General features: G+C 39.6%; 1 protein-coding gene across 3 annotated transcripts in view; it reads right to left on the minus strand.

Annotated features, from left to right (window-relative positions):
- FGF14 (fibroblast growth factor 14) overlaps window positions 1-12818 on the minus strand; it is an 842412-nt gene that overhangs the window by 7616 nt on the left and 821978 nt on the right. For all 3 annotated transcript variants that reach the window (XM_082245724.1, XM_082245725.1, XM_082245726.1), the window contains exon 4: window positions 9435-9633. In XM_082245724.1, the coding sequence (XP_082101850.1) occupies window positions 9435-9633 (199 nt within the window). The remainder of the gene's footprint in view (window positions 1-9434; window positions 9634-12818) is intronic.

Below are 12818 nucleotides of genomic sequence, written 5' to 3' on the forward strand. Positions count from 1 at the left end.
CTGAATTCACAAAATTCAATTACTTTTCATAATAGAGTGATGCCTAAAATGTGTTGCAAAAATTATTAAAAATAAAAAGAATAAAATTAAAAATGTCTACATGATGCAATTTGGTTTCAAGATTTTTACAGCTAGAGATTCTAGCTTTTACATCCAGGAATTGCTTGGATATGTGTGAAGCCCTTTAAAGTACAGGTATACTTTGTATTACAGGTTAATCTACTCCCTCTTATCTTTTATACCCAAACACATACCTCAGGTGCAGCAAAGGTCCATTCCACAATGAATGTCTCTTTACTGTGCTGGGTAATGCAAGCATTTTCCCTTTCTACCCTCCATGCTGCAGTGTGCAGGTGCAACTAGAGTCTCCAATTAGATGAATTGCACAGCCCAACTTACCCCTCAGGCAGGCTACATGGTATATGTTGGGTCATCATGGATGATAATCAACTAACTGGCAGTGGGAAGGGCAGTGATGTCAGTGGTCTAGGCAAGGTAAGTGGTGCAGGACATGGAGGTATAAAGCAGACTTGACAACCATCCACCCATGGTGCCTGTCACCTTTCAGGCAGTGTTGACATTGCTACATCAGGATTGCCTGTGTGAGGGTGTAGCATAGTGTGGCAGTAATAATTCACACATAGCCCAGGTGCAATCATTAGAACTTTTATTGTAGCAAAGGCAGAACTTGTAGTCAAGGCAAACAGTTCACAACAAACCTAGTTGGATGGGATCCAACCGGGAGCACTCACAGATACCAACAGCTTGTAGCAGAGTAGGTATCATTCAAACTGACAGCATCTGTCTGGAAGGGCAGGATGTAGGCTGGCCATCTCGTACCCAAATCGGAAATAGTTCAAGTGCTAGTCCTAAGCATTTCCTTCTCATCTGGAACCTCTAATACTGTCCCTAAACTAGCAAATTTGCACCAAAATCTGCAAAGCAAGAATTAAAAAAAAAAAAAACTCTGTTGACTCAAGATGGCAGGCAAGGGTCACCTGGAAGTAGCACAGCCAACTGAAACACTATCCACAGAAACCGGGAAACCCCAAGAAATCAAGTTTCCCCTGACTTACTCTAAAAGCTGTGGGGCCGCTCAAGGCGGATGCCATCTACATTGAAGGTAGCAGACTGCACCTGCCTACCCCTGCCTACATGCCCATGAAGAGAACTTCAAGATAATCAGGATTAAACAGCAATGGAATACATGAGAACAAAACTGGCAGTGAAACTTTGCAAGGTGAACTGTTGATCTAATAAGCCAACAAAGGTGTAGTTCTTAGTAGTGCTGCACAGCCAATGCATCTCTTTTTTTTCACAAAGCTGACATTTAATCTGCTTAAGGTTTGCCTTTTCTAGTTTCTTCACCCCCCTCCCCCCATGCCAACCATGCCAATGAAGTTAAAAAAATGTTTTTGCTTTGATTACATATATCATTATAGATCCAGTGACATCATCGCTGTGTTTTTGTGTCTATAAAATGTAGGCAGAACATGGCTGATGGGAGAGGCCAGAATGGTGCTGTGTAAAGTTTCCTGAAAACATCACAAGCATCCAGCTTCAGTACTCCTCTCAAGATTCCTCAAGCTCTGATGCAAGCAGTGAGTGGGCTCTTGATAGAAGTTTTGCAAATATCAAAATGCTCTAATGGGTGGATGCCAGTCAGAAGGAGTGAGCATTCCTAGGCAGACTGAATTTGGAAATGAGGCAGGCTGCACTGGACGTCTTGCAGCTTGTAATGCAGAAGCTTACAGTGTGCAGTGAAATCAGAGTAAGCATTTTCAGTAAAGGACCCTGTACAACTGTGCAAGACTGAAGGTAAGGCTGGAGCTCAGCTTTAACCCTTTTGCTTCCACAAATGTATGGAATATGTCGACAGCAACAGAGGGTTTTACATACACTTCCAACTGTCTTGGGGGCCAGGAATGTGTGTAAATGTGACAAGCCAGTTATCAACTTTTGGCTATCAACTGTACAGTCACCTGATCACTTCTATGAACACATAATACATTCACTACTGCCATGTCTTCTGGTCTTCGCTCTCTTATTTGTAGACTCGGGACCAGCATGGTGCCACTAGCTACATGGGAGAAAAATCAGTGAACGTCCTTTGACTGATCTCCCCTACATAGTAAGAACCCAGAAATGATGTGTGTTACATCGTTTCTGGGTTTAGCTGTGACTTTCCCTGGCCACTGAGGTTGAGAAAGACGCTAATGGAGTGCAATCTGCACTTTGTCACCTTCAATGGAGGGCAGGTGGGAGTCAGCAGTCTAAAAGTCTCATTAAAGTGAATGTGCCATAACAAAAGAGTATTACATAGAGGACTGTGGACCCTTGTATAATAACCAATAAAGTTTAGTGAAAAAAAGTGTGAAAAAAGATACAAATAAACCCTCCAAAAAACACACGTCAAAATGTTGATTGCACTACATGTTATATATCACTAGCACATCTGAGGGAGAGCAAAAATTCTAGAGCCATTATTCATGGTTAACTGTCAACTGATGACTTGTCAATGCTTTTAAAGCATAGCCTATGGAAAATTTGGGGTACCTAAATGTGTCGCCATTTTATAGGCACATGATATTTTAAGGCTTGCCATTTTGGGTAGTTATTCACTCAGTACAACCTTCTTTTTTCTGTTTTACCAAAGAATTATTATGATATTGCAATGGTGTTTCCTAAAATTAACCTTAGTGTATTTCTTACTGACATTTTGCACTTGATAAACCTTTCCCCCAATATCATGTGACACAAAAAAAATTGGAACTACCACTATTTTATTTTTCAGGGACTCTGCTTTCAAAAAATATAAATTGTTTTGGGGGTTTTAAGTAATCTTCATGCCTAAAAGTTTTATGACGTGCAGAAAAATGCAAAAATGACTCCGACAGCAAAAGTGTTAAAGAAAATTTGTAGACCATGAAACGAAAAAAAAAAAAATAGACTTTCCGCACTGTGCTTATCTTAACAGGTATTTAACCAGAAGTAATTACATTCACTATTCTACAGATGACAACTAAAGAAAGCAATTGAAATACGACAGACAAAATATGGAACAACAAAGCAAGACACAGTCAAAAATATTTTCAGGTCAATGTTATGACTTAAAATGCATACTTACAATAGAGTTTTCTCTTAGAACAGTGTCCTCCACTAACAATTTAGCTGTGTGTCACTGGTGACAGAATGGCAAAAACAGGATTATCCTCACTGAACTGTCAAATGCTGGTAATACTATGAGTCATAATGCAGCAATGCTGTGCTGCGGCCCTGCTATGTCTGTAGCTACAAACTTAGTTTGGAACCACATAGCTGACAATACTCATTCAAAATAACGTTCAGTGTGTTCTTGATGCTGAAGTGGTCAACACTTCTTTAATGAGTTTAAAATATAATTAATCATCTGTCATTTTGATTTCCACAAAGTTTTTGATTTTGTCACCTAAAGTTTCAGTAAGAGATTCAAGCCTCAAAGTCAGTTTAATTTCCAATGTATTATCACAGCAGATTCCAACTCTGACAGCTGAGCCCCTAATCAGATCAGGCTAGCTGAGTTTTCTGCTCTGTAGGTTTGACATTTGATTTGGACAAATGACCAGTGTCAATGTCAGTGTTCTCGAAGACATGTTACGTCAAAAAATATTGCAAGTGCTCTTTTCTGTCTTTTCCTTTTTCACTCTAGACCTGATGATTTGTTTACTGGGACATCATGCAACTCACTACCGTGCAACTGGACTTGTTTTTTTTTTTAATCAAGAAAATGTGACATACTGTACAAAATTTACATAATATTTTTAAAGGGTTCTATTTTCATTGTAGTGCATATAAAAATAAAATATGTTAAATATTAGGCCCACTTCAGATTTTTTTTTTTAATAGAATTAGAACCTCTACCAGGTTTTTATTGCTCTCCTTAGTCCAGTTGAGAAGATTTACCCCTCTCCCTGTCACCTGTCCATTAGTCAAGAAGTAATGGGATCTTCACACATTCTTTGGTGCGACTAACACTTTACTTTGACCCCTTCTTGGATTGTTATCGATTGTCAATTAATAAATGTTCCAAATGTACAAGTACAATTTGACAGTTCCCTTCGATTCCTGCATTGGTACTTTATACTTTCTTTTTATAGACTGTTATATTATGGACTGTTAAACTGTTCTGCTTCCACCTCTGGAACTGTACAAGACTACTAGTAAAGTTGTATAACATATTACATGTTGCATATGAAAATAAAGAATGCATAAAAAAATAATAGAAGTAATAGGAAATAATTGCAACTAAAGCTGGCCATATATTGAGCTCCTGAACAGGCTGAGGTGCAACCTGGCTGTGTCGGATGGACGGAAACATAATGTCCCAGAGGTGTTCTATTGGATTTAGGTCAGGCCATTTAATAGTATGAAATCCTTCATCCTCCAGGAACTGGCTGCATACTCTTGCTACAAATGGCTGGGCATTGTTATGCCCCAGGAGGAACCCAGGACCCATTGCACCAGCGTAGGGTCTGACAATGGGTCTAAGGATTTCATCCTAATACCTAATGGCAGTCAGAGGGCCATTGTCTGGCCTGTAGAGGTCTGTGCGTCCCTCAATGGATATGCCTCCACAGACAATCACCGACCCACCACCAAGCCAGACATGCTGAACGATGTTACAGGCAGCATACTATTCTTCACGGCTTCTCCAGACCCTTTCACGTCTGTCAAATGTGCTCATCTGTGAAAACGACAGGGTGCCAGTGGCGGACCTGCCAATTCTGGTGTTCAATGGCAAATACCAAACAAGCTCCATGGTGCCAGACAGTGAGCACATGGCCCACTAGAGGTTGTTGGTCCCTCAGACCACCCTCATGAAGTCTGTTTTCTGATTGTTTGGTCAGAGACATTCACACCAGTGGCCTGCTGGTTGTCATTTTGTAGGGCTCTGGCAGTGCCTATTCTGTTCCTCCTTGCACAAAGAGCAGAAACAAATCCTGCTAATTGGTTAAGGACCTTCTCTGGCCCTGTCCAGCTCTTCTAGAGTAACTGCCTGTCTCCTGAAATCTCCTCCATGCTCTTGAAACCTTCTGGCAATAGCACGTATTGATGTGCCATCCTGGAGGAGTTGGACTTCCTGTGCAACCTCTATAGGATCCAGGTATCCTCTGATGCTACCAGTAGTGACACTGACCCAAATGCAAAACTAGTAAAAAACAGTCAGAAAAGATGAGTAGGGAAAAGAAAATGTCAGTGGCCTCCACTAGTAAAACCATTCCTATTTTGGAGGTTGTCTCATTGTTGCCCATCTAGTGCACCTATTGTTCAAAAAATAACTGATTAACAACCCCCTCTGCTACTTAACTGACCAGATCAATGTCCAAAGAGTTTAACTGACCTAATGCTATACTCTGATTAAAAAATGTTCCTATAATTTTTTTGAGCAGTGTATAAAAGATGATGTTACACAGAGTAGATACCAAACATGTCATCTATTATTGTTTAATCATGGTTGTTAAATGTATGTATATATAATCTGTATGACAATTAGCTATATACCTCAGAAGGGACCAAACATTGAAAGAAAGAAAAAATAGCCTTTTGTGACCACTAATAAAATATATAGGGTGTTGTATTGAATTATATTTTCCACTAGGTGGCGCACGAAAACAAATGATTTCTTTAAGAGAATATACACATATATTCTTCTTTCGTGCATGCAATATCCACGAGAGGGCACCCTATAGCTAATTAGTCCCAGTTCACCGTTGATTGGCTAAAGTTCCCGCACTGGAGGTATATAGGGAGATGAGACTGAGCGTAGCACGTGATCCCTGATGACGTCATACGTTGGATGACGAAATGCATCGCGCCCCGTGTTACGCCCTACGCCACTTCCGGGTTCCTGGAACGCAGCCGGAACACAAACCGACTGCAGTGCAACTCCGAGCTGTTCCCTGCAAACTTGAATGTAAGTGGCTACATTTTTATTAAACCTTGAAACATACCTACTACACCATGAGCTTCCTCTGTTTTCTTATGGCTTAATGGAATTATCGTACATGGCTTGAGTGGAATACTTAGCGGAATCCATACCAGTCCTCCTTATACAGTGGATAAAGTCCCGGGCATTTAAAGAGAACGGGGAGACGAGAGTCTGGCCAAACACCGGGAATTTCTTGAAGGTACCACTTACCTATGCTAGACCCCAAGGGGTCATCTGGTAAATGAGTAGGACACCTGGTGATGGATTCCTTTTCCCTCATTTCACATAAAGGATGCATCTTTTCTGAGCACCAAGCACTTCAATCACTTTAATTTGTTTGGAGAAAGATATATAATAGATAGATACTCAGCAATATCCCTATATATATATAGTAGCGCAAACTTGTCAAGAAGCAAGTGCCAAAAAAAATACTGTGCCCACTGCACAAAAGTCCGAAATGCAATAGATGTCACATAGGCAGCAGGAAAAAGTTCAGAAATGACTCAAACAGTCCATAATCCTTCACTCTATCTCCTGGGATGATAATGTACGAAGACGTGTTTCTCAAAAGGATCACCACCACCACCGTGCTCCAAGGGGGGAGGAGAATTGCCCACTCACCAGATGCTGTGGCCCAACCCACTTTCGTGTTTGAGCATTCAGGCTTATAATGATGGTCACTGGTCCAGAGTATCCACAACAGGAATCGCACCAGCGCAGTCAAAAAAAGCTCAGCAGCATATGGGGAGGAGAGAACATAATCCCAATAGCGTGATACCGTTTGAAAGGGTTTTATTAAATAAAATAAAACATAAGGTAACACACTCACATGTCTTGTATGTCATCCAACGCAAAAAAACAGTCACGAATAGGGGAGGGATACCCTTCAGGAGATGATGTCCAGGCTCCACGCCGTGGACGCCGCGCCTTCTGGGTAATCCGAACTCCTCTTACACAGCCTGGTTACATCGCCTGGTCACGCCCCGACGCGTTTCGTGATTTCCACTTCTTCCCCGGGACGCTCCCGGGAAAGAAGTGGAAATCACGAAACGCGTCGGGGCGTGACCAGGCGATGTAACCAGGCTGTGTAAGAGGAGTTCGGATTACCCAGAAGGCGCGGCGTCCACGGCGTGGAGCCTGGACATCATCTCCCGAAGGGTATCCCTCCCCTATTCGTGACTGTTTTTTTGCGTTGGATGACATACAAGACATGTGAGTGTGTTACCTTATGTTTTATTTTATTTAATAAAACCCTTTCAAACGGTATCACGCTATTGGGATTATGTTCTCTCCTCCCCATATGCTGCTGAGCTTTTTTTGACTGCGCTGGTGCGATTCCTGTTGTGGATACTCTGGACCAGTGACCATCATTATAAGCCTGAATGCTCAAACACGAAAGTGGGTTGGGCCACAGCATCTGGTGAGTGGGCAATTCTCCTCCCCCCTTGGAGCACGGTGGTGGTGGTGATCCTTTTGAGAAACACGTCTTCGTACATTATCATCCCAGGAGATAGAGTGAAGGATTATGGACTGTTTGAGTCATTTCTGAACTTTTTCCTGCTGCCTATGTGACATCTATTGCATTTCGGACTTTTGTGCAGTGGGCACAGTATTTTTTTTGGCACTTGCTTCTTGACAAGTTTGCGCTACTATATATATATAGGGATATTGCTGAGTATCTATCTATTATATATCTTTCTCCATATGTTTTAGTTAAGTAGCTGCATAGCCAATTTATTTATTGGTGAGTGGTCCTCATTTGAAGCGCTTGGGATAGCTTATACCTTTATTTGGTTTTCGTTGGGCATTTAAGCTGTCATATTATATACTTTAATTTGTTTGCTGCACATTTGCACCTGCACTTAATGAATGGACTATAAGTTGTTTTATACCTATTTATAGTTGCACAGTCACTTTATGGTTAACCATTTGGGGGAACCCAACTATTACTATAATTTAATTGTGATTTGTGGTTTTGATATGCACAGATAATATTGAGCGCTGTCCTCCCCTTCTTGTTTTACAAACATGTCATGCTTTAAAAATGCGCACTCCCGTGCAACGGCAACAAACCACGTTAATTGTACTATCCATATGGAACAATTTAAAAGATTTTATAGGTTACCACTTTAGATTTACAGAGGAGGTCTAGTGCTAGAATTACTGCCCATGATCTGACGTTCTTGATGATACTTCATATGTGTGGGATGATTGTTGTTTGCATGCGTGTGGAACCGAGGCACAGGATCGAGTTTCCACGCAGGCACGTGGGGACCGGGGCACTTTAAAAGAAATTGTAATTATTAAATTTTTTTTTTTTTACACTGTTGCTTTATTTATTTTGGATCACTTGCTGTCACTAGGAATGTAAACATCCTTTATGTCAGCAAAGAGCATGTTATAGGTACTCACTATGGAGAGATCTGGGATCTATAAGACCCTAAGTCTCTCCTCTGCTCTTAAAAGCATAACACCAAGATCAGTGTTTTTGAATGCTTTACATTTTTCAAAAATTGCACCATTGAAATCCGGCTAAACTGGAAGTGATATCATGTCATCGCTTCCGGGTTACCATAGCCCATAGCTGATCAAAGCTGAGCCCAACTTTGTACGGCTGTCTGACCAGCTGGAGGATGTGCACACGGGTGTCCTGGTGAGATGGCAGAACCTGAGCAAGCCACGGAAGGCAGCAGGAAGGGGGGAAGATGTCCCCTCCGGACTCTAAAAAACAGTGCCGGGATAATACCTACAGCTGCAGGTATCATCCGTATGTCGTGGGTCATTAAGTGCTTAAACAGAAATGGGAGCATGGGAGCAAAAGGGGAGGTGAAACAATCCAATTGGGACAAAAGTTCTAATGACAACTCTATAGGATGGGCATTCCTCTCCAAGAAAGGAAGTGAAGTGAATCTCCTTAACAGGTCACAGAGAGCGAAAAGTAACTTGATAGGAGATATAACCCTTCCCTATTTTATTCAAAATGTAGAATAAAAGTTTTGCTATACATACACTTTAGATCCCATTTTATGCAGTTACACTACTAAGTGGTATTGTTCTTGTGAATTTAATTTTTAGGGTTTTTTAAGAAAAAAAATGATCACAAGGTAAATGTAGGAGTGGAGTGAAAAAAAAAACTCATCCATCATAGAGGCATGAGACCATATTATTGATTCTGAACAAGAGATACCACATGCAGTAGAGAAGTCTAATCCTCTGAATTCTCCACTAGAATTAAAATAATAGGGATTTAAAACAACGAAAAAAAACACTGGGCTTTGTAACTAAAGAAGTCTAAAAGAGGGATTTGTCTGTGGTGCTAAAAGAATTTCAGTTTTTGTATATACACGTTACCCAAGATGTCCTGGAATGAAATGTAAATAAAAAGTAAAAGAAAGTAGACAATGTAACCAAACAGACATGAATATGTGAACAGCCATACATGAATATATAAATATATGACCCTTACCTTCCAATGGCTTAGGTAGAAAATGGGCTGCTGGTTTTGTTTTCTTGACTCTGTTTCCTTTCATGACTTGACCTTCTTTATTGAGACCTAAGAACCAGGCTCTACCTGATTCCTGCTGTCTGTATATCATAGATGAATATATGACATAATAGTTTTCAAACACAGACTCCTTGAACTTGCATTCCAAAGTAAAAAGTTCCTAGGAGAAAAAAAGAGCAAAATGTTTACACACACTGAGTATTTTTCATAATAGATATAGATTTACAGCAGTTTACTACATGCAAGACTTCGAAATAGCCTTAAGAATGTATAGTGTGAGCAAACAAAAATATATGAAAGTATAGTGTTTGCATCACTGTCATGTCATGCATCACTGAGGTTTAATTTCCATAACCCAACATACTGTAGCTTGTATGCTTTTCCCATGCTTGTATGGATTTTAGGTAGACACTCTAGTTTCAAAAATCAGCACGAAAACAAACTAATAAGGTAAATGAAAATAAAATGATTCTAGTGTGTACTGCTGGGGGAGGAGTGACATATATTCTCTAAATAACATTTTTCCTAAACCAATAATCATTAGCCCATATTTTTTCGTTAGTTGGCAAAAAAATAAAAAATAAAACAACAATGAGCACATTTCCTGTAATAAAGCGGGTGTATATTAAAGTATATCTAAAGGTACAACTTTTTCCCCAATTTTTACTGCAGTCCAGGTCCCTTTGGGAAGATTTATATTCTTTTTCTGCACTGTAGACACATGGGGCAGTGAAAGGAAATCTACTTAAAGAGGGAAATCCCATCTGAGACCATTATTAACATATTAGAAGCATTCACTGACCTCTGTAGCTGAAAGTACTAGGCAGCAATTCATCCTTAAAATTCAGAGTAGAAGTATTTCAGTCACTCAAGCTTTTCTCTCAGGAGCTTAGCCCACTGTGCCCCCTTCCCCCTCTCCCAAAACCCTGCTCTTTGTTTACATTAGAGATCAGAAGGATTTGAAACTACACAGGCTAGTGCCTGCAGCTAAAAAGCTCAGTGAGAGCTTTTTAAAGGTTTAAATATTGCTTTGAAAAAAAGGGTAAATATGTGAATGTCCATTGCCTGGGCAGTTACACTGTAAGGTATATATAACATATTTTCTCCTCCAACGCACTTCTTCCAACACTTGTGCAAATACAATAGAATGGCACTATCTAATGTCGAATAAACTCATTTTTTTGCTGCACTTCCTATCCATCCTGGAAATTAGGCTGTGCAAACTAAAATAACATGATAAACTCTGTACCTCTTCATGTAATTATTTAATGTGGACGTTTAAAATTTACTGCTGTTAATTACCCAGCAACAAGTCATTATCTTCTAAAATAGGGGCATATTATTTGGGTTATAAATATAAAGCAGCTTTAATCATTCAGTACTCTGACAATAGTGTAATAGCTTTGAGGTTGTAATTATCCTTTATGCTGTTTTAGGAGTTTACCCTAGCATCTACAACTAGCCAAAGACATCAGAGAGTTAATGGACAAGTGAATACGATCTTCATTGAAGATTTTTTTTTCAGATTGTCACATAAATATGCACACTTATTAGCCAAGCATGCATGTTTATTCCCATGAAGGGGGTCAAGGAAGACAGCCAGACACCCAAGGCACAATCTGTAACAAATGTCCAAAGGCCAAGTGTTATTACTGCCAAATGCTGGTGCCCACAGATATGAGGACTAATATTGGCCAGATGAGGCCACCTTAACAATCTATATTTTGAAAAATGTGCAATCACAATAAAAGAAATGACAGAAATTGGAATTTTGCAGCTCCTTCTAACCATACTATAAGTAATTTAAGGGAAAATTACTTACTTTATTAGCAATAGCAAAGCTTGAATACTGCAAGCTCCCCATTCGTTGCTGAATACATTTCATGCATGCCAAGTAGGTTAGGTATGCTCCATGGACAGCAAAGCGTCCTTTAGCATAAATTTGTTTGCAGCCAAATGGAGAAAAGCACTTCGTCACACAAGTCTTAGTGTTTTATGATACAAACAACTTTTGACCTGACATATAAAAACTAGAAAGTAGAAAGAGGGAACTCTTTTGCATAGTATTAGTAACTAACCAGGTGCTTGGGATCATTTGTCAAAATGTAATATAAAAATGACATCTTTATTCACACTAGTTGCTATAAGCAACATCTTTTTTTTCCTTCACCAGCTTCTGGTGAGAGCTAGCAATAATGTACTATTCCTAAGAAATAAAGCCTAGAATAAATCGTGAAATACAGCTTAGTTGACAACCTAGAAAAAGTCTCTCACTTACAATAATCATATACTGTAACTACACTAGGTAAAATATAATTATATAATCACACTAGAATAAATTAGGCTTTCAGAGTGGAACTGAAAAAAAAAAAAAGCAAGTGCTTTAACACAGTAAAAAAAAAAAAAAAAAAAATCTTCATTAATTTTGTATGATAACTTTTGGGATGCAATCTCAGTCTGTACTGAAGTTTAAGGTCATCTGGTTTTCCACAGCCTTAGAGTACATAAAAAAGAAAACAAAAATTTGGGTCTTGAGTGTCATACAATGGTCATGTGCCTCCATCCCTAAATACATATTTATACAAAATCCATAAATTCTAGGACTTTAAATGACGCACATGACTTACAATAGTTAGATTGTAGTTATTAAGTGTTCTTGCATGGCAAGACCACTTATTGTTATCGCACATATATATTCCTAGTATTATAGCCAAATTTACCACCCTAACTCCTCCCAGAGTTTTTACAATACATAGACCGTAATACACCGAAATATGCGGATTGTTCCCGATTGGTGTGAACGTTTCACTGAATGGTTCACGAAATATTGGCGTTTTTTGCGGTGAAATTGGTCCCATAGGAATTAATGGCGGAATCTTCAAAACCAGAGTGGGAGCTGACAAAATTTAGAGTGGGAGCTGAAAAATCAGGACATCATTTTCAAGCCCACCTACATAAATCATATGTCAAAACATTCAGCTATCCCTGCTGCCACTAAAAAAGTCCACGGAGGCAAGAACACTTCACACACTTTCCCCAGAAATTGTAGCTTTTCTAGTTAAAGTTACACTTGGATTTGCAATTTTAAAGAGACTTTGTCACTTTTCTCATTAAGTTTAAAATGACAACCATCCTCCCAACCACTCACAGTGACCTTTCCTGCACTTCCCAGCTGCTCTGTCAAAGCCACAGGCAAATACCTAGAGCTTCTAGGTATGGGGACACAAGTGAGTGCCTACCATTGCTTGAGCCTAATTGGTTGATTCCCAGGCCCAAACATTGTCATATACAGAAGGGGAAGAAGTCATTAATTATGTAAGCACTGACACCATTCGATATGGAGCT

This window comes from Pelophylax lessonae (genome assembly GCF_965119305.1).
Source record: "Pelophylax lessonae genome assembly, chromosome: 2".
Lineage (NCBI taxonomy): Eukaryota > Metazoa > Chordata > Amphibia > Anura > Ranidae > Pelophylax > Pelophylax lessonae.